We start from the raw sequence: 23,490 nt of genomic DNA on the forward strand, positions 1-23,490 counted from the left end.
CAGTTGCTGGTAGCCTTTGGCTTCCATAGTATTGTTTTCCATACTATGGAAGTCAATGGCTACCAGCAACAACCACACATTATACTTAGCCCTGATTTTCCACTCGCCAACAATTGAAAATCACAGACAAAAGCCCAAAATTGGAGGCAACTCTACTTGTGAGTGATGAATGCTATGTTTTGATTTTCAAATAATTCAGATTGCAATGCAGTTGCTAGGGTTTTCAGGGTGGTTGCTATGCATGATAACAAAACAAAAGGCACTGTGTAGCTGTTTTGGCTTTATGAGTCTTAAGCAGAGGCCTTTGTAATGTAACGAGTCATGACTGATCATTTAATATTACCTTTTATTTGTTTAATGGCTCATGAAACTTGAAATACTTGAAATGATTTGAATTACAACTTTAAATAACACTTTATTTTTCATCTTTAACAGAGTTGCATGTGACATAAAAAGTTTTACTGTAGCTGAACACATGAATGCATAACCAGTTCAGTAGGACAGCGTGTAAAAAAAAAACGTCACTGAAGATTTAACAAGTCATACATGAAAGAGCGTTTGAAAGTAAAATAGGAGTTGAGTCAGAGCTTTGAAGCATAACATACATTCACACTTTGCAACAGCTTTTAAACATGAATGCTCATCTGGAGTACAAAACATTCAAGTATTTTTAACTCACAGAGACAGCAGCACACGAGCTGCGTGATGCATTGACAAGGCTATTCAAACCTTTAAGAAAACAAGCACCTGATTGCACTGTAAACACATACAGCAGGCTGTACTACTGCACGGCCTGAGCAAATGTTCATTTACATCTAATCTTCACACTACTCAAGCCAGGACTCAGTAGCCCAGAGTGTTTTATGGAGTTCTGTTTTCATAACAAATTATAGGTAATGTCAATACAGCTATACTCTTGGTGTAAAAACTTCGGATACTGTAGATTTTAGGATTTCTGTAATTGCAATGGGAGAAGTTAATTAGTTTATGGCTGGTTTGAATGAATAAATATTTTACTTTGGATTAACCTACATATAAGATTGTCTCAATATGCTAATTAGATCAATCTGGTGATAGGATTATGAGATCTGGTTGTTAAGTTGTCCAGGGTATTTCTCAAACTTCTTCTCAGCCTCCTCACTGAAAGCATCACCTGAAATAAAGACAAGGAAAAATCAATCTTTCAATATTTGACATTCGATTAAAGCACTTTTCCAATAAGACAATATTCAGAATAGCATATTACCCTGATACACTCTTATTATTTTTGCAGAATATAATATGTGAACTGTTCATAAAATGGTATTTGGACATTAATTGATGGACTGGATTTGTGTAGATCACTTGTGGATTATTGTGATGTTTTTATCAGCTGTTTTGACTCTCATTCTGACGGCACCCATTCACTGCAGAGAATCCACTGGTGAGCAAGTGATGTAATGCTAAAATTCTCCAAACCCGTCTACATCTTTTCATTTTGGGGTAAACTATTTGTATTCATGTCTCACCAATATGGCAGTTATGGACCCAGATCCTGTGCCCATCATATTTGCAGTTACATTTCATGGCATTGTTTGTGAAGTCACTCTCAGCAACCTCATAGTTAGGATTTATCACAACCTGGAAAAAAGTGAAAACAAGTCTAAATACTATTAAATCAACAGAATACATGTTTTTGGTGACTGGGGACAATGATCTGCACCCATTCTCTGACCTGAAGGATATAATTTCCTGGTTTGACATCAGAGATATCGATCCACTGGCAATCAATGTCATGGCGATACAAATCCCAGCATCCCACTGTGATGCCCTGCTCACCAAAGTTAGCACACTCATATCTCTTGGAAACACCTATGATAAATAGAGATATTTACACAAGTGAAAATGTGTCTAACTCAACAGAGCTGACGGTAAATGTGTATTTGGATGAGTGTGATTGACCCTCGTCACAATCGCTGTCCTCCAGGCAGAAGCTGGCTTTGTGTCCTTCTGCCACTTTAGTGCCGTTGGCAGACATCAGGTCATAGTGTGTGAAGATGTCCATACTATGATAATGCCTGCGGAGTCACAGACAAGGGTCTTCAAACTGTGGTCAATATACCCCAGAAAGCCACAAAACAGACTGAAAAACAGATCATCTGCTTATCTAAAGACTGGTCAGAAATCATGCCTTGAAAGTACAAAATCTAATCAATTTTTTTTTTCTCATTTAGGGTCATGAATGTGCCTGAAAATGATCAACACATATGTGTTTTGGAAAGACTAACTTACATTGGTTACATTGTGTTGAGGTAAAATTGACTCTCCACTGGTACCCATAAAATTCACCAGAACTCTTTGTAAAAGCGTAGTCAGGCAAAACAACGGGTCAACAACTAAAATATGAAATTCATGACAACTTATGAACTTTAAGTTTACTCAAATCACTGTTTCTTCACGTCTTTGAGATTCAGTCAACACGTATTTGAAATGATGAATTACTAGCACTGAAAATAAGTGTGAGAAACCCATTTTACCCTTATTCAAATTTGAGAACTCAACATAAAACGGCAGAGGATATTTACACCAACTACAAATATCGATAAATACTATTTACACTAAGAACAAGTAATGTTACATACTATTTAAACTTAGATGTAGCACCTCAGTGCACAAATAGGGAAATGTCGGTGAAATGTTTTTATTTTGTGTCTATTTTGTGTTTTTAACACAATAGGAGTTCATAATTTCTCATATTTTAGGGTGACCAAACGTTGTATTTTCTGTGGATGATTATTTTCAAGGATTTTTATGTTTCAATAAGTGCAGGCATGTTTGTTATGGTTTCCTGTTTTCATACTTAATGAAGGTAATGATCGTTTGACCAATAACATGCAGACATTGTACGTAATTGATCAATCGTGGTGCATGAGAAGATGGGATCTACAGAGAACAGTCAAAGCGATGCAGATACGTGTACATATTAGTGTTGGACTTGAAGCAGCACTGAGCATACCAATCAGTGTATGACATCAAAGTACCGTGAGAGCAATTCAAAAGCACAAGAAGCCGTCTGCTCTCTAGAGTACTCTCACGGTACTTTGTCATACAACAATCGGTCGCGCAGTGCAAAAAGCCAAAACGTGGATATTTTAGGCAATATAGAAATCCTGGCCAGGACGTGTCCTGGGAAAATGGCACGTTTGGTCACCCTAACATATTTTATATTTTTAGTGTCTGACAAGCTACAATATGGGTTTTCTGTTTTTATACGAGTCTTTAGTTTTTTGTTTTCCTTTTATTTCTTCTTCTTAGTTTTGCATGAAAACCAGTCAATTTGACCAGCAACATAAAAAGTTAACCCAGATTTTCAAGACAACAGGAATAACGACTTTTGTACTCTTCTGAATGCAGCAATTTTTAACAGCATGGTTACCCGTGACATGCGTGCCAGACCCATGAGTGACGGCCTGCTTTGGGCCTGAAGTCAGCGCGTCCGATGTTGTGTATCTGTGAGGAGAAGCGGAGCAGGCGGCGGTGACCGTAAGGCCAGTTAGCTTTAGCGGCGCTCTTGGACAGACAGTCCTCCTCTGCTGCACAGTACAGCATGTGTAACGGCCGGTCCTCTATATACGTCGTCTGCTGCACTAGCGGTGCGTTCAGCACTAGATCAGATGCAGCTGGGGAAATAAATTTGTACAGATCAAGCTAAAATATGCAAAAACCTTGAAACCGCATGCTGGAAATGTAAAATAAAAGTTCAAAGAAAAATACAGCCTTGGTCCAAGAATTTGATTTAGAATTTTGTTTCTATTTTGACATTGCATGTTGGACACTGAACTGGATGTCTGAGGTTTGAATGTCTGAACAAACAGTTTTGCTCAATGCACAACAGTTGAGAAAATGATATGTTGTCTCATTCGTATTCATGATCCAGACAGGTGTAAGTCATTTGAAGTCAAGCCTTTGCCATGTGAGGTTCACTAATTACAGACCAGTGCTCAGAGAAAGATAAACAGCAGACTGACCACAGCTCTAGATCTACCATCAGCAGCAGACTGACCGTCTGAGAGGTGAGAATTCCAGCCATCTATAAACATATTATGAATAACTTTTGCAAAACAGTCAGTTTTGACTCTTATACTGTTTGACTGAACTAGACTCTTATCTAGATTCTTAAATATGGTATTGCTTTTATACAGCAGTTCTATAAATAAAGCTTAATACTGAGTGACCTACATTTTAGTATAAATAACGTGAGTAGTGTGTTCACACTTAAAATTCCACAAAAAAAAGTGCTAATGCTTGAATGACACACCTGATTAACAGAAAAAAATGAAGTATTAAAGTGTTGTACGATAGAGGGTAGAGTACATATTGTATAATATAAGTGCATAGTGTTTAGGGCATAATTTGGGATATAACTTTTGTCTATTTTTTTCCAGAGCCAACAAAAATAGTTCCAAACAAAGCCAAAGAAAAATGAATGTGCATTTCTGAGGACAGCGCAGTGAATGAGGGTTTTTAAACAAATCAGTTAAGTGAATGTTTCAGTGACTCACTCATAAAGAAGGTTACTGTGACTGTACTACATTTGCTGAAGAACCTACTTTGAAATCGTTTTTAAAAGTATGTTTTATATAGTACAAATGAAGATAGTATAAATTAAATTTGAATGACAACATAACATCATTTACTTCCATGGTTTTATGGGATTGTAAACTGTCCACTGGATCTCGCCAGAAGTAGTACCTCATGCATGTATTGTTCGATTACTGTTTTATTAATACGATGAACTTGGACACAATTACTCTTTTCACATCTACTATATAGAAGGTTCATAGGCACATTCAGATGCAGAGAGTCACTTAGTTAATTCCTGAATTAATCAGTATTGTTAACCTAATCAGCTGAATAAATGATTCAGTGACTCACTTATAAAGTTAGTCACTTGTGTAAACATAACCTGTAAAGGTCTCACTGAAAAATCCCCATCATTAATACAAATACTGACAGTCTTTCTGAAAGGCACAAACGCTGGCAGAGTGCTACAATGAGTGAAAAGTCCTAGTGCTGTTGGACTAAATACAAGCTTAATATCAAACAATCAAATTCGAGGGATTCTTTGTATCTGTGTGTGCATATGTGTAAGGTTACTCACTTTCTGAGCAGATAACTCCTGCTGAGAACCGCGCCAAGGCTTTCTGGCAGTTGACCGTTCTGTGGTGTTGGCACTGGCTGAGAGACATTTCATCGCCTGTACATTTCACTCCGCTCATAACCATCTCTGTCACATTACTGCTGTCCCAATACCATGTTTCAGCAAACGCGCAACACAAACAAACACAGACAGATGGTGATGGAAAGTTTACTATGAAGAGATTGTCAGTCACATGCCATTTTGAAATGTTATTTTCTTAACTACTTAAAGATTGTAAAGGATTAAGCATCTAACACTCCAAGACCAGGTAATTTCACCCCTCCCCTTATTTACTTCCAAAAGATTAGTTTTTTCATTCATTTATTTATTTTTGCATTATGGTAATGAGAATTTGAGAGGAAATTTGCAAAAAAAAAAAAGGCCATACTTCACCCAAAATAAAATAAGTTAGAAAGATCGAAAAAAGAAATGATACTTTATAAAATGTTTTTTTAAAGTATTCATTTTATTTATTTATTAATTTTTGCACCATGGTAATGATAATTTGGGGAGAAACATAACTGTCTTTAAACCTTAACTGTCATTAGAATAATGTTACAACGCAAAAAAAAAAAAAGAATAAAATTGATTTCTTCTGGTGTAAAACATGACCAGGTCACACTAAAAAAATAAATAAATTATAAATATATATATTAGTTCACAAAAATTAAACAAAAATTGTATTCATTGAATATCTTGGTCCTACAATAAAATTTCTATTTCTTTCTTTCTTTTAGGGTAAAACATGACCAGACTTGTGGACCAACTTAAAAAAATAAATACTCAATGGCTGTTCGATAGTCTATACAGCTACCACAAAAGTGCTCCACTTAAGTTCCTGAAAAAAAGTAATTTACAAACATTCGTGTTGCCTAATAAACAGCATTCCTGGTGAAAGAATAGAGCTGCATCGGCGCGCATGTGTGTATGTCATGTACTCACTGTAATAGCATGCATGCTGAACCCCAGCCCTAGCTGCCTGCATGCCACCATGGCCTCTTTGGTGGTCCAGCCCTCACTGCATACACTGCCCCACCGCTGCCCCACCCGCACCTCCACTCGCCCTTCATACTGCGAGCGCCCACCTGACAGACGCACCTGCAATCACAACCTACGCCACGTCAAACACACTCACACCTTACCCCGCTCACCCAGTCTCCTGCCATTCACTACTTACCCACATACACAGAAACACAACCCTGCTGAAAAGAACGGGGGTCTCATTTATACATGATCTGATTTGGCCCAAAATATACACATTATATGTGGTAAATTTAATTATTGTTGTGGACAAAAAATATGGTAATCAATATGTATAAAACTATAAAATAGTAGGTATATATGTTCACATTTTATGTTCACATAAATAACTTGTAATTTACTCTTCGTTCACATTTAGGATCATACTGTGCATGTCTTTATAAACGAGGCCCCAGTATAGAACAGCATGGCTGGTTAGTACTGGTTTGGTGCTGTTCAATAGCCAAACTTGAGCAGACTGATCTTTTCAGCAGGTTTATTTCTGTCCGTCCCTGTACTACATGCACTGACTCGTGTTGTGCGTTTTCAAAGATCAAGGCTTTGAATATGTGGGAGTGTGTAAGCCAGCACCATCTGATTTTTTTGATGGCAGCAGAAAGTTCAAGGCATTGTTAGCATGCAAGTGTGTGTTGCTGTTACTGTTAGCATCCTACTTGTAGGCCATGGTTGGCGTACCCGAGGCCCAGCTGCCTGCACACAACCATGGCCTCCTCAGTTCCCCAGCCTTCGCCACAGATCAGGCCCCAGCGCAGCGTCCCGTTAGTCTCAGTGTATAACACCTCCACACGGCCCTCGTAGCGAGATCGGCCCCCTAAGATGCGCACCTGAGCAGGGCACAACCAGGAACGAGGGGTAAGAGGGAGTTCAACTACAAATATACAGGAGACTGGGGCTAATTGTCACATTTCTTACTCTTATGTTTTTTTGTTAGTTTATTTCAAAAGTAAGTTTGGCTACAAAAAAAAAAAAAACTTCTAATATTTCACTGCCAAAGAAAGGAAAGATACATAGTGGGGTTGTAATATTATATGGGGTAAATTTAAGCAGTAAACAATTATGAAAAAGTGATAATGTAATAACAAAACTACCATAGAATTTTTTTTTTTGGCAACAAAAATGAAAATTAATATGTATAAAATTAGAACTCATGAACATTTATTATTATTCATGTTGAAAACAGTTGTGATACTTCATATTTTAGTGGAGACCATATTCATTTTTTTCAGAATTCTTTCATAAGAGCATGTGACAACTAGCCCCGGTGTATTCTACATGCATATAAGAGGTTTCTAGCAGTAGATGCATAATTGTTAAAGTATGTTGCATCTGTTGAGAATCAATCATAATAAATCACAACAGATGATTAATTAATTTCAGTAATTGTCTCTTGATACAGACAATGATACCCAATATTTCCAGTCATCCATTTTGAGCCAAAATGAATACTGAGCACAACATCATGTATATATGTAATTCATTTGATCATTGCTATGTTCTTCTTGAATTGAGAAACAAGCAATAGATGCAAATGAATGTAATATAGAGTCACTGGAAACACCGAATGACATAGAAAAGACATATGTGTTAAGTAAACAAAATCAACACACAAGAAGAAATGTTATGAGTGTGAGAATGTGTGTGTGGCTCTGACCGTTTTCTCAAAGCCCATATATGGAACATTACAGCGGAGTGAAGCATCTTCAGTGTGTTTGCAGTCCTCAGCAGTGATGTTTTTATAGCGGCAGTTCCACAGGGAGCGCTCATGACCTGTGCACTGCACCTCATTCATATGGATAGGCCCCAACCCTGAGACAAAACACAAAGCAAAATTCATACTGCCAAAAATACATAAACTTGTGTAACTAACAGTTTTCTTCATGCAAAGACAGTGGCCCTAAAAAAGTAACACACAGTTTCGGTTCCCATTGACTTTAATTGTATGGACAGAAAATACAATGGAAGTTGTTGTGGAGAAAACTTATAAGTATTGCAAAAATATTCAGAGTTGGAGTTTCAGAAGTCTGAATCTTTCTCTGTCCAGACTACCATCTTTGTACAATTTCATTATTGGTCACTGTCCAAAAAATTACAGTAGACTACCAGTAAAATTTATACAAATTTGCTACCAAAAATTTTTCAGACACTTTGACCTGACCATGTTTTGGTTAAGTGTTTTACTTTAATTGCTAATGTGACTTTCTACACCACAGACTGAATGAAATTAAACATTGCTTGATAATTAGTTGACATAAATTGGTATACTTAAATCTAATTGTGTACTTAAATTAAACAGCTGACAGCTATTGAACCAAATTCATTACATACTTTTCTATCAAAGTTATCTGACATTATCAAGATGAATTTGTTCTGACACAGAGTTCTTTTCATATTTTATTATCAATTTCTAAACTATATCGAATAAACTGTAATAATGTAAGAAATGGTGAAGGTGTCTGAATAAATTCCGACCTACACAGTCTGTCAGTTTGGCCTTGAGGCCTCCAAAATACACACGGCTCTCATACATAGCAGAAAAGCTTACACAAACATACAAAGTAACTTCTTTAAATGTTTTATTTTGGATAAATAAAATATTTCATCAAAGTCAGTGGGAACCCAAACTGATTGGTTATTATGATTCTTCAAAATATCTGCTTTTCTGTTCTACATAAGAAACAAGTTTGAAACGACATAAGGCTGTTTAAATGATGACTGAATTCTCATCAAGTGAAGTGTTTCATGTTTGTTAAAATACTTTTTGGCGCCGCTATACAGTATTTTTATGGCTGGAATACACTACATGACTTTTCAAAGAATCATACACTACCAGACTTTCAAGTCGTACACAACAAACTCACACATAAAGATGCATGACACATAAAAACAAAATATCAAACATTTGATATCCTCTGACTGCATATCCTCCTTTTCTTAAACTGTGCATTTTAACTGAATTGTCCAAGACAAATTTTCCCTAACAGGGATAATAAAGTATATACAGTCCAATCCAAAAACTCTTAGTCTGAAGCTAAAAAGTCTGTGCCCATCATACAGTCTGCAATTTTTTGTGAAATCTGTCAACTCTGACTTTCTAAAATCTGCAGACTGGCAATAACTTTCAGCAACTAGCATTGACTCCAAACTGCAAATTGGGGCAAAAATCTGGGCAATAAAGGAGGTAATAAATGAGTGCAGTTATATTATCTCTGAAAACCTCAGAGATGAGAGTCTAGGTCACTGGTCAGGTAATAAAAACATTCCATGCATTCCTTCACTGCAGGAAAATCAGTGTCTATTTTTTCCATTACATCGGTCCATCCCCTAATTTGTTTTTGTCTCTCTTTTGCAATCTCACCTTGTCCCATACGGGCACCTGTGAGGGCTTCTTTGGCAGAGCCAAAGCCCAGTTCTCTGCAAACGACGCTGGCAGAGAGCAGGTTCCAGCGATCATCACAAATCGTCCCCCATTCACTGCCCTTCAACACCTCGACACGGCCCTCACCATATTTCGCTCCACCCTTCAGCCGTATGGTAGACTGATGAGAAACAAACAGAGAAAGAAGGAGTTAATATAAGTATATAAACTAACTTATATATAAACTAATCTAAACGTAGCACTAATGAAATACACAGTTTACCGGCATCTTAAGTTTCTTCCTCATGACAGTGCTCTGTGCGTACAGTGGACCGGGCACACAGCTGACCACAGCAGGCATCCCTCCAGGACACGACTCTGTGGCATTGTCATAGTTAAACTCCAGAGGACATGCAGCCAAGTGCACTTCTGTGCCTAAGCATGCCACTGAATGAACCAGGAAGTGATTCTTCTGCCGTTCAGAATACAGCCTGAGAGAGGAGATGTGAAAGAGATGCTGACCATGTTTACATGCACACTATTTTCAAATATATATATAGGAATGCAGTTTGGGATAGGGGATGTGAGAGGGGTTCTGACCATGTTTACATGCACACTATTTTCACATAAGATGGCAGACACATATGTAATCAGCATCATTTCTATAATGCAAATGTTGTGGATGGATGTTGGAGTTTGTTAATTTTTTAATTTGTTTATTTTTTCTCATTAATATAGACACACACCAGTACAACACAATTGCATAATGTACAAATGTACACGACTGTTCAAAGGTATGGTCGGTCTTAATACAATTTAAAATGTATATATATATATATATATATATATATATATATATATATATATATTTTTTTTTTAAATGTAATTTATTCCTGTGATAACAAAGCTGAATTTTCAGCATCATTACTCCAGTCTTCAGTGTCAAATGATCCCTCAGAAATCATTCTAATATGCTGATTTGCTGCTCAAGAAATGTTGAGAACAGCTGTATTGCTTATTATCTTTGTGTACATGTTTTTTCAGGATTCTTTGATGAACAGTAACTTCAAAAGAACAGAATTTATTTGAAGTAGAAATCTTTTTAACACTATGCATGTCACTTTTGATCAATTTAAAGTTTCCTTGCTGAATATAAAAAAAAAAACTGACCCCAAACTTTTGAATGGTTGCCACATATAATAATTTGAGAAAGCTTCTTTGTCTTTTAACCGATTTCTATAATCAATAGGTTTTTTTCTAGGCCCCAGAATCACCTGTAATGGAGCATTTCTGACTGACAGCATTTAGATTTAGAGAACAAAAGAGAAGGTCGGAAAGGTCTGAGCCAAAAAAGGTAATGTATTTTTCCCCCTTTTATTTTTTTATTTTATTTTTTTTTACCAAGGTTACCTTTTAGCTGCAGCTGATTTGCCCGGTTTAGGCTTAGTGCTAGTTTTACTGATAGCCTTAGCTTTGGGCTCCTGCCTGTAATGCAAACATCCATTAAGCATTCAGAAACACTCAGATGTCCACTGCAACATCCAACATTCACATGCACACATATACATACCAGCTGTATGGGAAAGAGGTCAATAAGATCCAAGTCTTTTTCGAATTAATTAAGACTTAACACTGTCAAGATGCTGTGAGGCACAAGCTAACTAAATGAATAATTATTTGATTTATAATAATTATTACCATAAGTGTCAGTAATAGAAACTTTGGAATGAGGACTACAAAATACCACATCAATTAAAAAGTAAAAACGTTAGTGGTGATTTCACTTTCCCATGCCTGTTATATCCATTGAAACTAGCACATTAGAAGCAAGCACACATATCTGAACATGCCGTAAGCACAAGGAGGGATTTGTGTTAGTATGAGGATATCTGTTTCAAGATATCTCCCTCAGAAAGCTTCGACTCTTGCACAAGCACAGCCTCATCTCAAAACTATGCGAGTAAAACTAACAGATGGTAATAAGTTCTTCATGGGGAAATCTTTCATCCACCCATCTTTCAGACAGACACACTCACACAAACACATCGCTGAGAGAGCATATCAACACAACCCCATCACAAAAAAATGGATAACTGACTAAATCTTGGAAACTGCAGTTAGTATAGTACAGTTAGACTGACACTAATAGTGTTGTGTACTAAAGCCACACTATGTGCTTGAGTCCTCTAGGGAAAGAACACTACTGGTTTCTTTCCCTCAGATAGTACCTGGCCGCTGTTACTTTAACTTTAGATTTTGTCTCAGCAGATCTCTTTCTGAGATGCCTGTTGAAAACAGGGAAATGGGGTCAAGTACACATACACACACGTACACTGTTTACTGTATCACTCTTATTTCTTTCTGTCCACTTCAGGGCAGTTTAGACTGTTTGAGATGGGAAAGGTCGTGTTAATGACAGAATTTTCATTTTTGGGTGATCTAACCTTTTAACCCTTACTAAATAGAAAAAAATAGTGTGCTTAATTGTACTGAATGTGCACTTGTAGTATACTACACAGCATATATATTAAAAAAAGAGTAACCTGCAGATAATATTAATGAAATATAAGGTATCTTAATTGTACTTAAACAGACTACACTTTCGGTACTGTTTCTTAAAACACTTTTAAAAAGTGAACTTGTGGAAATGTTTGACTTTTACATTTTAAATCAATATGTTTTAATAACCTTTAGTGACTTTCAAAGAAGTACACATATTTTGATGTACTGAATAACATACTAAAGCACATGTAAAGTACTTGATTATAATTTTAACTGCAGAATGTTATTTAATATATATCTAATGTTATTATATTAGTTAAAAAGCCATCATACTTGGCCTAATATTGACATTAACATTTTGTTATTGATTTTGATTGTATTTTGTGGGTTATTTTGACCTGACCAACTTTGATAAAGTCGAAGCTTTTTCAGAAAGAAACCTTCTGGTCAATAATAAAACAGGCTTCTTTAACTATGCTGGAATCCTAAATTCCATTAAAATATCCCAAAAACTATAAAAACAACTGAAGTGGGGTTATGGAAACCTCATCAGTCACAGTGTGCCACTGTTTCAAGAATGTGAGGCAGGTAATGGTGCGTACGTGCCTTATTAGGAAGACGGGTTGAGAAATGAAACCGTTATATAGTCTATAAACCACACATGGGAAATAAATGCAGACAGACACTGAATAGAGACTTCCTCTTAGCTTTTGCAAATTTTTCTCTGGTTGGCTTGTCTACGTGTATGTGTGTAAAGCCATTTGTACTGCATAGGGCTTATTCATGTAAGTGGAACATTCTTGTAACATTCCATTGGATTTTGGGATGAGACCCCTACAGTGTACTTTCTACCAGTTGGTGTGCATGAATGTCCTACGTCTATGCAATAGTTTCCTTGTCCAGATGTTTGTCTGTGGTTTAAACTGTGTGTATGTTGCTGCATTTCACAGATGACTGAGAAAGTAAACATAATTTCCTCTCACATTGGCTAAACTACCACAGTAAAGTGAGATGCCACACACAAAGTCTAAATGGAGTAATATTCAAATGTGTTAAAAGTGTTTCCATGGCCAACCACAATCCAGTCAATTCCTGATGATGGATAAAATCGATCCCTTCCATACATCCAAGCCTCAACATGTCATGAACACTCACTTGTAAAAGTTCTTGTTGACCTTCTTCTCGTGAGGGAATCCCATCATGCCGCAAACCACATGTGAATTTTTGGGTGTCCAGCCATTATCGCAGATCTGAGCCCATCCGTCCTTATTCTTGACTTCCACCACCCCCTCAGTGACAGGCATCCGCTTAGTCGCTATGGTGAACACAGGACGCAAACGCACCTCCTCCACTTTATTCTCATCTACCTGCACCTGAGAGACACATGATGCAAAAAATAAAAACCATATTGACATGGACATTTAAAATTAAGCTGAAATAAAACACAAATACAAATACTAGATAAAAACTTAAACTAAACTAACGAATTTGTAATGTTGCCTTGTAAAACTAACTTAGATTAAGTTGCAAACTACTGGCCAACTAGAAATAAAAAAAATTAACTGGACTTAAACTAAATTACACTTACGAGTAATATTTTTAAAAAGGTAATAAAAATCACAAAATAACAAAAAATCCATAACAAATAATCAAATTACAAAAAATGTAACTAAAATGAAAACTGAAAAAATAACATAATTAAAAATATTAATAAAAAACTACAGTAATATTAAAAATATGCTAAAATAACACTGTGTTAAAAGTTAAGAAATGCTTAAAGCAAGTATTCTATTATAAAGATAACATGTTTTTAAATTATTATTTTTTTGTAGGAAAATATTTACTTGGTGTTAAATTAGCAACATTCCTTTTTGTACTATCTGAGTTAGGGCCATGAATATATTAACAATGTTAGGGACACAGGTTTCTGTGATTAATCCATTTATTTGAACTAAAAAATACTTACTGTACAATATAAGAGAAACTTATTTTAAATTAAATTGAAATATATTTGTATAAAACTTTCGGTCACACACGGTCCTTTACCTCTATAACATTGGAGTCCACGTATCCCGGCAGTCTCTCATCTTTACAGATCACTCCAGCGTCCTCATCATGGGTGCAGTCACTGTTACCCCAGCCACGAGATTTACACACTGACACACTCCTCTCACTGCCACTGCACTGCACATTGTCAAGCCAAATCTTACCTGGAACAAACACAAACTCTCTGAGCACATACAGAAACTGCTTTATATCTCATCTGATTGAGTGTGCGGATGCGTGCAAGAACGTTACCTGTGCCCTTGCCATACTTGGCGCTGTGAGTCCAGCCCGTGGCAGACACAAAGCCCAGCTGGCGACAGAGGACATGGGCATTGGCCAGCGAGAAGTCATCATCACAGATGGTTCCCCATTCGCCTTTATAAAACACTTCAATTCGGCCCTCGTTGTGTTTCCTGGGGAAACCAGACAGACGGAACTTCAGAGTCTCTGGGCCTTCTGCTGTCTGAGGGGTCGGTGTGGGGCTCAAGCGCACTGGCGGTGTGGTCTGGGCAAAGCATGATGGAATCCAAGCATGAAGTAGGAAGACAACAATGTGTCGCCACCACTGACACAGCTCCATGTGCGGCTCTACGGCAGGGAACATAAACGAAGAGGGGACGGTTTGAAAAATACTGAAAAACATGTGGTTACTGTTGTATGTTTTTATTTGAGCACTATCATGTGTTCACACAGAACATGTTAAGCACACTCCTACCACCAGTTCTCATTACCGTAATGCAAAAATGTAATTTGTCATTACTGTACTGTAAAAAATTACTGTACACTAAAACAAATGTGTAGGACTTATTTTTTTACTAGTAAATGTCACAAATAGTTACTAAGTAATGCGCATTGCATTAAATGTGAAATTTTGAAGCAGAAAGACTGAAATAATAATACATACTGCAGTTTTTTTTACAACTTCAAAAAATATTTTTTTACAGGTTACATTAAATAATTATTCTCCAAAAAACCCTCTAAACGTAAAATGTTCAGAAGCATTATGGTAAATATCAAAAGCAAAATGTGTCTTGGACATGTTTTATTGAATTTCCAACATCATTAAATGACAGATTGACTGGAAATGACGTACAACTAAAACTATTCTGTTCAAAAGAGACATTTACCGTAATTTTACTTCTGGGTCAAATTTCACCCCAAATGTGTATACTGTTAAGCCTATTTTTAGGACCATGAGATTTTCTGCCATGTGACATCATTTTTAGGCAAGGTGACTAACCCACATCACCACATCTCATAACAGTAAGGCAAAAAATAACATTATCATTACTGTAATTTAAAAAAAATACTGCACTAAAAGAAATCTACTTTGTTGCTAATAAATTTTACAAATACTTAATTAAAACAGTATTTTCTTGTAAAATGTACTCCTGTAATATTTATTTACAACTTTGAAAAAAGCATGTTTTGCAGTGTACGGTAACAAGAATCTAATAATTAGAATGACCATCATGAATAATGGTTATTACAAAAAAAAAAAAAAAAAAAAAAACTTTCAGAAGCATTACGGTAATGAATATCATGTCATACAAACAATCCAAAACATCTGAATGGTCCAAGAAATAAGCTTTATTAGTTTTCTTTATAAAAAAATGTACCTTTTGTTCTGATTTCGGAGAAAAACTGTGTCGGATATGTTTTCTTGAGATTCACCCACAGATCAAATATCTGTGCATATATCCAACACACCCTGGGGGACCCACTGTTACAGAATGAGTGGGTAGGAAAAACTAACAATAACTGCATTTGACACAGACATCTCATTCATCACATAAACATAATCTAAACTCAATATTTTCATGTGCATGAACCTATTTTGATATTTTGAACAGCTTGAGCTGTAGCCATCCTGCAATAGTAGCAGCTAGTATATTGACTTTAGAGGAAGCAGTAAAACATTTTACTGAGCCACCCACCGACTTTATGTTTGATTGACATGAGGTTCATCTCATAATGTTTGTAGACAAAAGTGTTTAAACCCTTTGTATATAGTATGACATTGCACAGATAATTGTGTTGATGATATAACAGCCCCTCAATGGAGCGGTGATGGGATTTCACTAATGTAACAACAGCTTAACAGACAAGTCACTCTGGTGCCTGTGGGTCACAGAGGAATGTAAAAATCTTGAGCGCCCTCTCCACTGGCTCTGAGAACAGACCCGTTACCCAAACACATGGAACTTTAATTTTGGGATAAAATGGCTCCTTTGTCATCCTACAGGAAATTCATAGCTAGAATTTTAAGATTTTTTTTAGAATCTTAAATAGAAAATATTTTTTTTTTTTCTAAAACCTCAAATATGCATAATTTGACAAAACAACTTGATTGGAAATGACAATTATAACTATTCTATGCGCTTTGTTTTCTTCATTTCCTTTGTCTCCTTTCTAATAAAGTACACCATCGAATGCATTAAATACCTATTAAATCTGCAGTATTTGTATAAGACAAGTATTTTAAGTAATTTCAAGAATGTTACATGTGTAAAACTTAAATGTAAAACATGTCCAAACTGAATAGATCAATCACTTTTCCTGGATGGATCCAATTATACAAGGTAGTAAAGAGACTGGCGCGCAATTGAAAACAGATCAGTAGCTCAGGGGCGCGTGATTCACCAGCACATGGTATTTCCAAGGAAAATATAACTAAATCAAACTAACGGCATAAAATGCATGATAAAATCCATAACTCACATCATCGGTAAACTATATCATGCTTTAAAATGCCTAGCTATATAAACAGGCAAAAGAAATGCAGAGGTAACGGCGAGACACAGCCAGGTCTGGACCCCACAAGGTAAATTCACTATTAAACATCAGGTTAATAAACATGTGAGGGCAAATTGCAAACAGATGTGTATTTACTTTTTTAAAGTGACTTCAAATGTGGTTCAAGCAGCTCAACTTCTCTGGTCAGTTGAAGACTGCTGTCCATTTCTAAGAAATACAGGCGGAGTAGGAGAAAAAGGAACTTCCGACAAAACTCTTAACAGTGTTTTAATAATGATATAAGTGTTCTTTAAAACATAAAACTGTTGCAAATGCTTTGACATCATTTATTAGCTTCACTGCAAAGCTTAGATGAATAAAAGGACGTGACAGAGGAAGTGTAGGCTACTTGGCGTCCAGCTGCTTTATCTCAGATCATATCTGTGCAAGTAAATAACGTTAACGGTACTCTTTTCAACAATATTTATGACACTTTTGCGTAAAAGATAAAACTATTCAATAATATACTCAGAGGAATAAAAATCATAATTACCCCCCCCCCCCCCCCCTTACCTCAAGTTAAGCGGTCTCTCCACAGTCTTGGCACACAGTTTCATGCAGTTTATATTTATGCACAGAACCAGAAAAGCATCCAGAAAAGAGCTGAGTGCCAGCTGCAGAACTCAGAGCTTGTACAAAGCAGAGAAAAGCGTCTGATGAGCAGCAGAGATAACGGGCTGTAATGGCAGGGAATTGCCAGCTGGACAGTCGTGCGGGTGGGAGAGAGAGCGACTGGAAAGACGGAGCACGGGGGGGAGAGGTGGAGCTGACTCGTGGACGACTTCACACGAATGAAAAGGGGCAGGATTCGTTTTAGGAAAAACACATAGCCCTTTCACAGTTCAGGAAAAGATTTTCCTACTTGCATAACGGAACGTTCTTCTGCTCAGGCACGGTCTACGTTTGTAAAAAATACTTGCTGCTTGGGGATTCTGATCTCCGTGAAATTTGCTGGAATATTTAAATAATAAAAAAAAACAATATGCTACTGTTAAAATATCCGAAAAATAGCACGAAGAAGCCTTTTTATATTGTGATTTATATCTTTTATTACAAAAAAAAAAAATTTTTACAAAGGCGTTTTTGTTAAAAAACAATACTTGTTTTTCATGTTTTAAACACAAAACGCAAGGCACTTCTTATTTGCTGGTGTATGAGCAAACTGTCTATTATTTATACAGACTTGAGCAATAAGCAAGTAACATACACAGACTATAAAGAGAAGGCAAAAGAACACAAGTTGGTTCAGTGCTGGTTTATGCAACAGGGACACCAAAGTTATTCCAAGGAAGAAAAGAAATAGAAAAAAAAAACAGTTCTCAGGCTTGAAGAGGAGATTTATCCACAGTGTATAAGTTTTTGTTCCTCTACCTGAAAATAGGTCAAAGTTTTGCCTGGTCCCTTTCTCTCTCACAGTTATGCACAGATTGTCAAAACAACAACGTTTCACTAATATGAGCTACATTACATTCATGAAATTCTGATTCTGAACTCACTGCAACATCTACAACAAAAATTATATTTAGTAATTTTGCATTTATGTTGCATCAGTTACATATACAAGAGAGCAAAATGCTTGACTGATCAGCTTGCTTTTGAGTATATGATGACTGGGCCCCAAAAATAGTGCAATGTACCATAATGATTACTGTCACTAGAAACCATAAACAATACAAGTTTCAGTCACTGTTCTTCTGCTTGATGCAATATCAGTTCATAACCATGATAGTACAGTATAAGATGAAAGCTGACACATTATAAATGATGTCTAATCACATGGTTGTGATTTAAGCTATGTAAAGTATCAGCTCTTACTGGCTTATTCTTATATCAAGTGGTTGTTTTTACATAAGACTGTTTTTTAAAAGTTAAAGGCTCTAAACAGTTCTAATGTTTGCAGTAATTCATTAAACTAGTATAGGCATGTGGTTAATTCTGATTGTTCAACCTGACTGTATAGCACATTATTAGCAGATGTTATTATAGTAATAGTTTTGGTATTAATAAGATGTCAGAGCTGGGTCTGTTTAGTTGAGGGCATGATCTAATATTTGAAGGCAATTTTGGTCTGTTTGCATAAATATTTCTTTCTTTTGGTAAAAGCTGTGAACTAAGATTGAGTAGCAGATCAGGATGGGTTTGGTAATTCCAAAAGTGCACCAACCGCACCAAAATAACCCTGAAAAACACAAATAAAATGACTTGAAGTGATTTGTTTAGATATTGTTTAGCTTTGGAGGAATTACAAAGACTCACACACACCTCATGTCGCAGGAACAGGGCTTTGAGTTGTCCTTTGCTCCAGTAGTCCAAAGCATAAGCGAGCAGCTTCATGGATAATGTGTTCACTCGCAGAAAGTTCCCAACAAATACCACTCTTTCAATGTTCTAAATGGAAGAAACTCATAATGACCACTGATTCTCAAAAGATGTCATTGTTTTAAGAGGAGTCTCCAAGGAGCTGATTGGCGCCTGGTCTCTCATAGCCCTGTACAATGCTGCTTGATCCAGATTCCACAAGGCAGCACTGTAAAGAGGCTGACAGACAAGGGCAAGGACAACATACTGGTGATTTAAAGTGTGGATGTGCACGTGTACCTCGTTAAGTGCACACATGCGTGTGATTGAGCCAATGTTGTTGGTGATGGTGACAAGTGTTGCTCTAGCCAGATCCTCCTTGGAGACTGAGTCTCTCTTCTCCTTGCACATCATATTCCCAAAGCTACAAAAGAAAATTATACACACACACATTATATTGATTAAACTGATTAATGTCTATTATCAGGGTCATTACAGAAACATTTTAAAATGATAACAGTGTCATATAAGGAATAACAATGTTAATGTTTACATATAGTTTGGGGTTAAAAGTTAAAAAAAAAAAAAATAATAATCATCAAGGATGCATTAAACTAATCAAAAGTGTCAGAAAAAACATTCATGATGTGGCAAAAGTTTTCTATTCTGTTCATCAAAGAATCCTGAATTAATTTGGATTGATTTAAGAACTACAGGGGCTTTCGCACCGGAGGAACCTTTCATAGTTCCTAGAACTATTGGCAGAACTACTCACTTTTTGGCGTGTTCACATCGCAGGAACTATTAACGGTTTTAGTTCTAGGAACTCTGTTTGGGGAACTAAATTAGCTCCTACTTCAGAGTAGGGTCTAAACAGTTCTATAGGAACTACCAGTGACATAAGTGTATGCTGATTGGCCAAATGCATACGAAACACCGGCTACATGCCATTTTTTAAAAAGCCATGTAAAAATACTTACTCCATGAACATGGAAAACAGCTTTAAATGGCGTTTACCTGTTGTCTGCAGCACTGTGTTCTTTTCACAGTCTAGATATGTAACACTGCAAGTTGTCAGGAGATTTAGTTTCTTAGCCCAACTTTTTGCTCTTTCAGTTGCGTAAATTGTGCATTTACATTCCATCTCCGTTATCACAAACCCAAAACACACAACAAAAACAGCTCCAATCATGGCGTTCTCCATTCACTGATTGTTGATGTTTGTAAATAACGCGAATAAAGATGCTGCTGTCGGCTGCTTCAGAGTTCCTGCTGCCGGTCCGAATGCAACCAGGAAAACAGCCCAGGTGAGAAATTGGTTCTCTAGGAACCACCTTGCTGGCTAGTCCTAGAACTAAGTTCCTAGAACTACGCGGTGCGAAATCCCCTGTTGAAAACATTAAAAAAAGACCCCAAATTTCAAACTCTAGTGTACTGTATGTGCCTGTACCTGGAGGCAACAGCCCATCCTGGCAAGCCAAATCGTTCATAGTTGCCTCCATAGATGTCCCTGACTAGTTTATCTACACGTGTACTTTCCCCTTCTGTGGCCATCGCCAATGCCTCCTCAAAGTTGGAGCATCCAGTCAACAGGCAACAAAGCCCAAGGAATGTACCACCACCAAGACTAAAGGGGAGACCGAAAATATTACTATAGCTTTACAGTAAAAAGCCCATTTATTTTGTTAAACTGTTGCAATATTATTAAGTCTTGACCAACCTGGTTCCAGTAACACGCTTGTAGTTGTCTTTAGAGTATACAGCCAGTATGCTGACACCAGAGCCGATGTTGACAAGCAGCAGAGGATAGGGGTTCTCCAGGTTGTATGCCTTTTGCTCGCAGCGCTCAGGGTCTGTTGGATGCTCAAAATAGTAACATTCAGGTGGACCACCTGAGACCACTGAGTCAATGTACAGAACCCCCTTTATCAGACAGTCCAGCTCATCCAGCTTCAACAGCTGCAGATTGGCCATCTAAGAGAAGACAGACAGCACAGAGAACCAATTAGTTCAAAGAATAGTTCACCAAAAATCACCTTCAGACCATTCAAGGTGTAGATGAGTTTCTTAAATAGGTACAGATGTGGAGAAATGTACCATTACATCACTTGCTCACTACTGGATCCTGGGTGCCGTAAGAATAAGAGTCCAAACAGCTGATAAAAACAAAAACATACAAGTGTAATCATCTTAATGATTGATTTTCACTTCACAAGATGTTAACTGATGGGCTAAAGTCATGTGGATTACTTGTGGATGTTTTTATCAGCTGTCTGGACTCTCATTCTCATGGGACCCATTCACTGCAGAGGATCCATTGGTGAGCAAGTAATGTAATGCTAAATTTCTCCAAATCTTTTCCGATGAGGAAACAAACTCATCTACATCTCGGTCAGCTTGAGGCCATCATTTCATTTTTGGTCTATTTATTCCTTTAAACAGATCACATAAAATAATATATATAACCGCAGCAATGTGAGCTTGAACACACCGTACGGAAGTCATCTTCATATTTAAATGCACCACCTCCAGTGGCACAGAGGGTGGTGTGTAGACTGGAGAAGTGCTTGTCTCTGCCCATCTGCAGGAAGGCAGGCAGCTCATGTGTGGGAAAGCGGATGAAGTGCAGGTTGCCCTTGCGGCCCCAAAGTGTGAGGTCAGAGAGCTCCAGGTGAACATCTCGTATACCTGTTTTGCTGTAGGCGGTGTGTGAGGTGAGGTAGCGGCGGATGCTCTTCAGACTATCCACCTCCTCCTGTTCTTCTTCTGCTGTAATGTCTTTGGGCTCAAAGTAGACCAACTTCACCAATGTGCCACCAATGTCCATGCCAAACCATGGGAAGGCTGGGGACCAATAACAGTGGAGTGACTTCAATACCTTGTGCATTTTCTAAACACTTTCTGTGAGTAAGCTCATTTCACTTTTATTTTTGGAAAAAGTTCACCGTTAGCTACATATGAGCAGTTTTATTTTCTGTAATTTTCATTGAGGTTGGCACATTTTCAGCCCTGTAAGTAAAAGGGACATTTCTAAATAGTACAATTTGGGATAATTTCTAAATAGTTTAAAATCCACAATCGTGACTGCAATTTACTAACAATAAACATCAAACATTAAATAAACAAAACGTATAATGCATTAAAAAAAAGGCATCCTTGTTGAATTCAAATACACAATAATTAATTTCGAATAAAAAAATTCTCATTAATCAAAAATAAATATTTGTTCCTTGCACAATAAATTGAGTAGCATGGTTGAATGGTTGCGTCTGATTAAGTCAACACGACAATTTTTTTTTTTTTTTTTTAAATGTCACACTCTTAAATATTAGATTTTTGGTTATAACACGTTATTACTCTGTACCATTGTACTGTGCTGGGTCGCCTTTTGATATATAAGATTTCTGAAGAAAATCTTAAGTGCTTATTAATTTCATCAACTGTAAATTAGACTATAGTATTAACGCTAAACCATAAGTAAATATATGAATTGTATTACGTTTAATGCTTAATGTTATCTATAGTCTAAACATTTAAGTGTATAGTGTATATTAGTCAGTAATATGATGGCAACCATGAGCGCAAAAAAAATACTATAATGGCTATAAAACGTATGACTACTGGTCTAATTTATATATATATATCTGGCCTTTTATCGCTGTGATTTCACCGTGGCGTCAGCTCCGTTAACCCTGTTACCTAGCGCCATAACAAGATGGTTCACCTACGCGGCCTGTTCTTTTTCAGTGAATCGAGCCTCAGCATCACCGGCGTCGATTTTGACACCCGCTGCTCTCGGAGTGCACTGCCGCCGGCCGCTGCGCTCTCTGCGCCCGGTGTAGCAATTATGCTACATGGCGTTTCCGTCTTTGATCGAGGCAGCCTGAGCGCTGTCGGTTCTTCCTCTTGCTCCTCCGCACATCCCTCGCCGTCACAGTGGAAGCCGTTCAGCTCCATTATCTTTTACCAAAAAATTCTACATCGATTGTTAAGCAGAAAAATCACAGTTAACATATATAAATGCATAGTCTGTATTTCATATTGCCATTCACATCTCCATAGAAAGTGTTTACGTCGCTGTGTTTACAACACAAGCACAGTTACTCGAATTACCAAAGAAAGCTCTTCTCCTGTCAACTGAAGTCGCAGAGAGCCAATCAGGTTCTCAGTTCGGTTCACACGTGACCTTACTGGCGCGCACGTTGTGTTCTTCAACAGTAGATGACGCGCTTCACATAACAACACTACAAGCATCATTACTTCACGAGCTTCA

General features: G+C 37.1%; 2 protein-coding genes across 9 annotated transcripts; both read right to left on the reverse strand.

The window, feature by feature from the left end:
• Positions 1-326: 326 nt before the first annotated feature.
• On the reverse strand, positions 327-17,807 carry loxl3b (lysyl oxidase-like 3b). 5 transcript variants are annotated; one of them, XM_042736592.1, is made up of 17 exons: positions 17,433-17,807; positions 14,376-14,711; positions 14,124-14,287; positions 13,233-13,450; positions 11,804-11,860; positions 10,986-11,060; positions 9,859-10,066; positions 9,576-9,756; positions 7,872-8,026; positions 6,874-7,044; positions 6,122-6,277; positions 5,141-5,300; positions 3,416-3,659; positions 1,942-2,057; positions 1,715-1,851; positions 1,509-1,620; positions 327-1,153 (listed from the first exon to the last, which is right to left on the reverse strand). In XM_042736592.1, the coding sequence occupies exons 2-17, from the start codon at positions 14,701-14,703 to the stop codon at positions 1,080-1,082; spliced, it is 2,556 nt and encodes an 851-aa protein (XP_042592526.1). In that variant the 5' UTR covers positions 14,704-14,711; positions 17,433-17,807; the 3' UTR covers positions 327-1,079. The 5 variants fall into 5 exon arrangements, with proteins under 5 accessions (XP_042592526.1, XP_042592521.1, XP_042592522.1 ...); XM_042736587.1 differs by lacking the exon at positions 6,122-6,277 and adding an exon at positions 17,016-17,087 and having other exon boundaries at positions 17,433-17,804; XM_042736588.1 differs by lacking the exon at positions 6,122-6,277 and having other exon boundaries at positions 327-955; positions 1,033-1,153; positions 17,433-17,802.
• Positions 17,808-18,760: 953 nt separating this feature from the next.
• On the reverse strand, positions 18,761-23,445 carry pank2 (pantothenate kinase 2). 4 transcript variants are annotated; one of them, XM_042736595.1, is made up of 8 exons: positions 23,331-23,445; positions 22,946-23,193; positions 21,709-22,061; positions 20,938-21,191; positions 20,668-20,844; positions 19,518-19,641; positions 19,182-19,307; positions 18,761-19,098 (listed from the first exon to the last, which is right to left on the reverse strand). In XM_042736595.1, the coding sequence occupies exons 2-8, from the start codon at positions 23,172-23,174 to the stop codon at positions 19,048-19,050; spliced, it is 1,314 nt and encodes a 437-aa protein (XP_042592529.1). In that variant the 5' UTR covers positions 23,175-23,193; positions 23,331-23,445; the 3' UTR covers positions 18,761-19,047. The 4 variants fall into 4 exon arrangements, with proteins under 4 accessions (XP_042592529.1, XP_042592528.1, XP_042592530.1 ...); XM_042736594.1 differs by lacking the exon at positions 23,331-23,445 and having other exon boundaries at positions 22,946-23,322; XM_042736596.1 differs by lacking the exon at positions 23,331-23,445 and having other exon boundaries at positions 22,942-23,070.
• Between the last annotated feature and the right edge of the window lie 45 nt (positions 23,446-23,490).

This window comes from Cyprinus carpio, chromosome B13 (genome assembly GCF_018340385.1).
Source record: "Cyprinus carpio isolate SPL01 chromosome B13, ASM1834038v1, whole genome shotgun sequence".
Classification (NCBI taxonomy): domain Eukaryota; kingdom Metazoa; phylum Chordata; class Actinopteri; order Cypriniformes; family Cyprinidae; genus Cyprinus; species Cyprinus carpio.

Coding starts and splice junctions, on each gene's coding strand:
- pank2 (XM_042736595.1), bottom strand. CDS start 23,174: ATGGAGCTGAACGGCTTCCACTGTGACGGCGAGGGATGTGCGGAGGAG. Junction 22,062..22,945: donor ACTGAAAAAGAACAGGCCGC/GTAGGTGAACCA, acceptor ATTGGTCCCCAG/CCTTCCCATGGTTTGGCATG. Junction 19,099..19,181: donor CCCTGTTCCTGCGACATGAG/GTGTGTGTGAGT, acceptor TGTGTTTTTCAG/GGTTATTTTGGTGCGGTTGG.
- loxl3b (XM_042736592.1), bottom strand. CDS start 14,703: ATGGAGCTGTGTCAGTGGTGGCGACACATTGTTGTCTTCCTACTTCAT. Junction 11,061..11,803: donor GTTAAAGTAACAGCGGCCAG/GTACTATCTGAG, acceptor TTTGCATTACAG/GCAGGAGCCCAAAGCTAAGG. Junction 6,278..6,873: donor ACGCCAACCATGGCCTACAA/GTAGGATGCTAA, acceptor TTGTGATTGCAG/GTGCGTCTGTCAGGTGGGCG.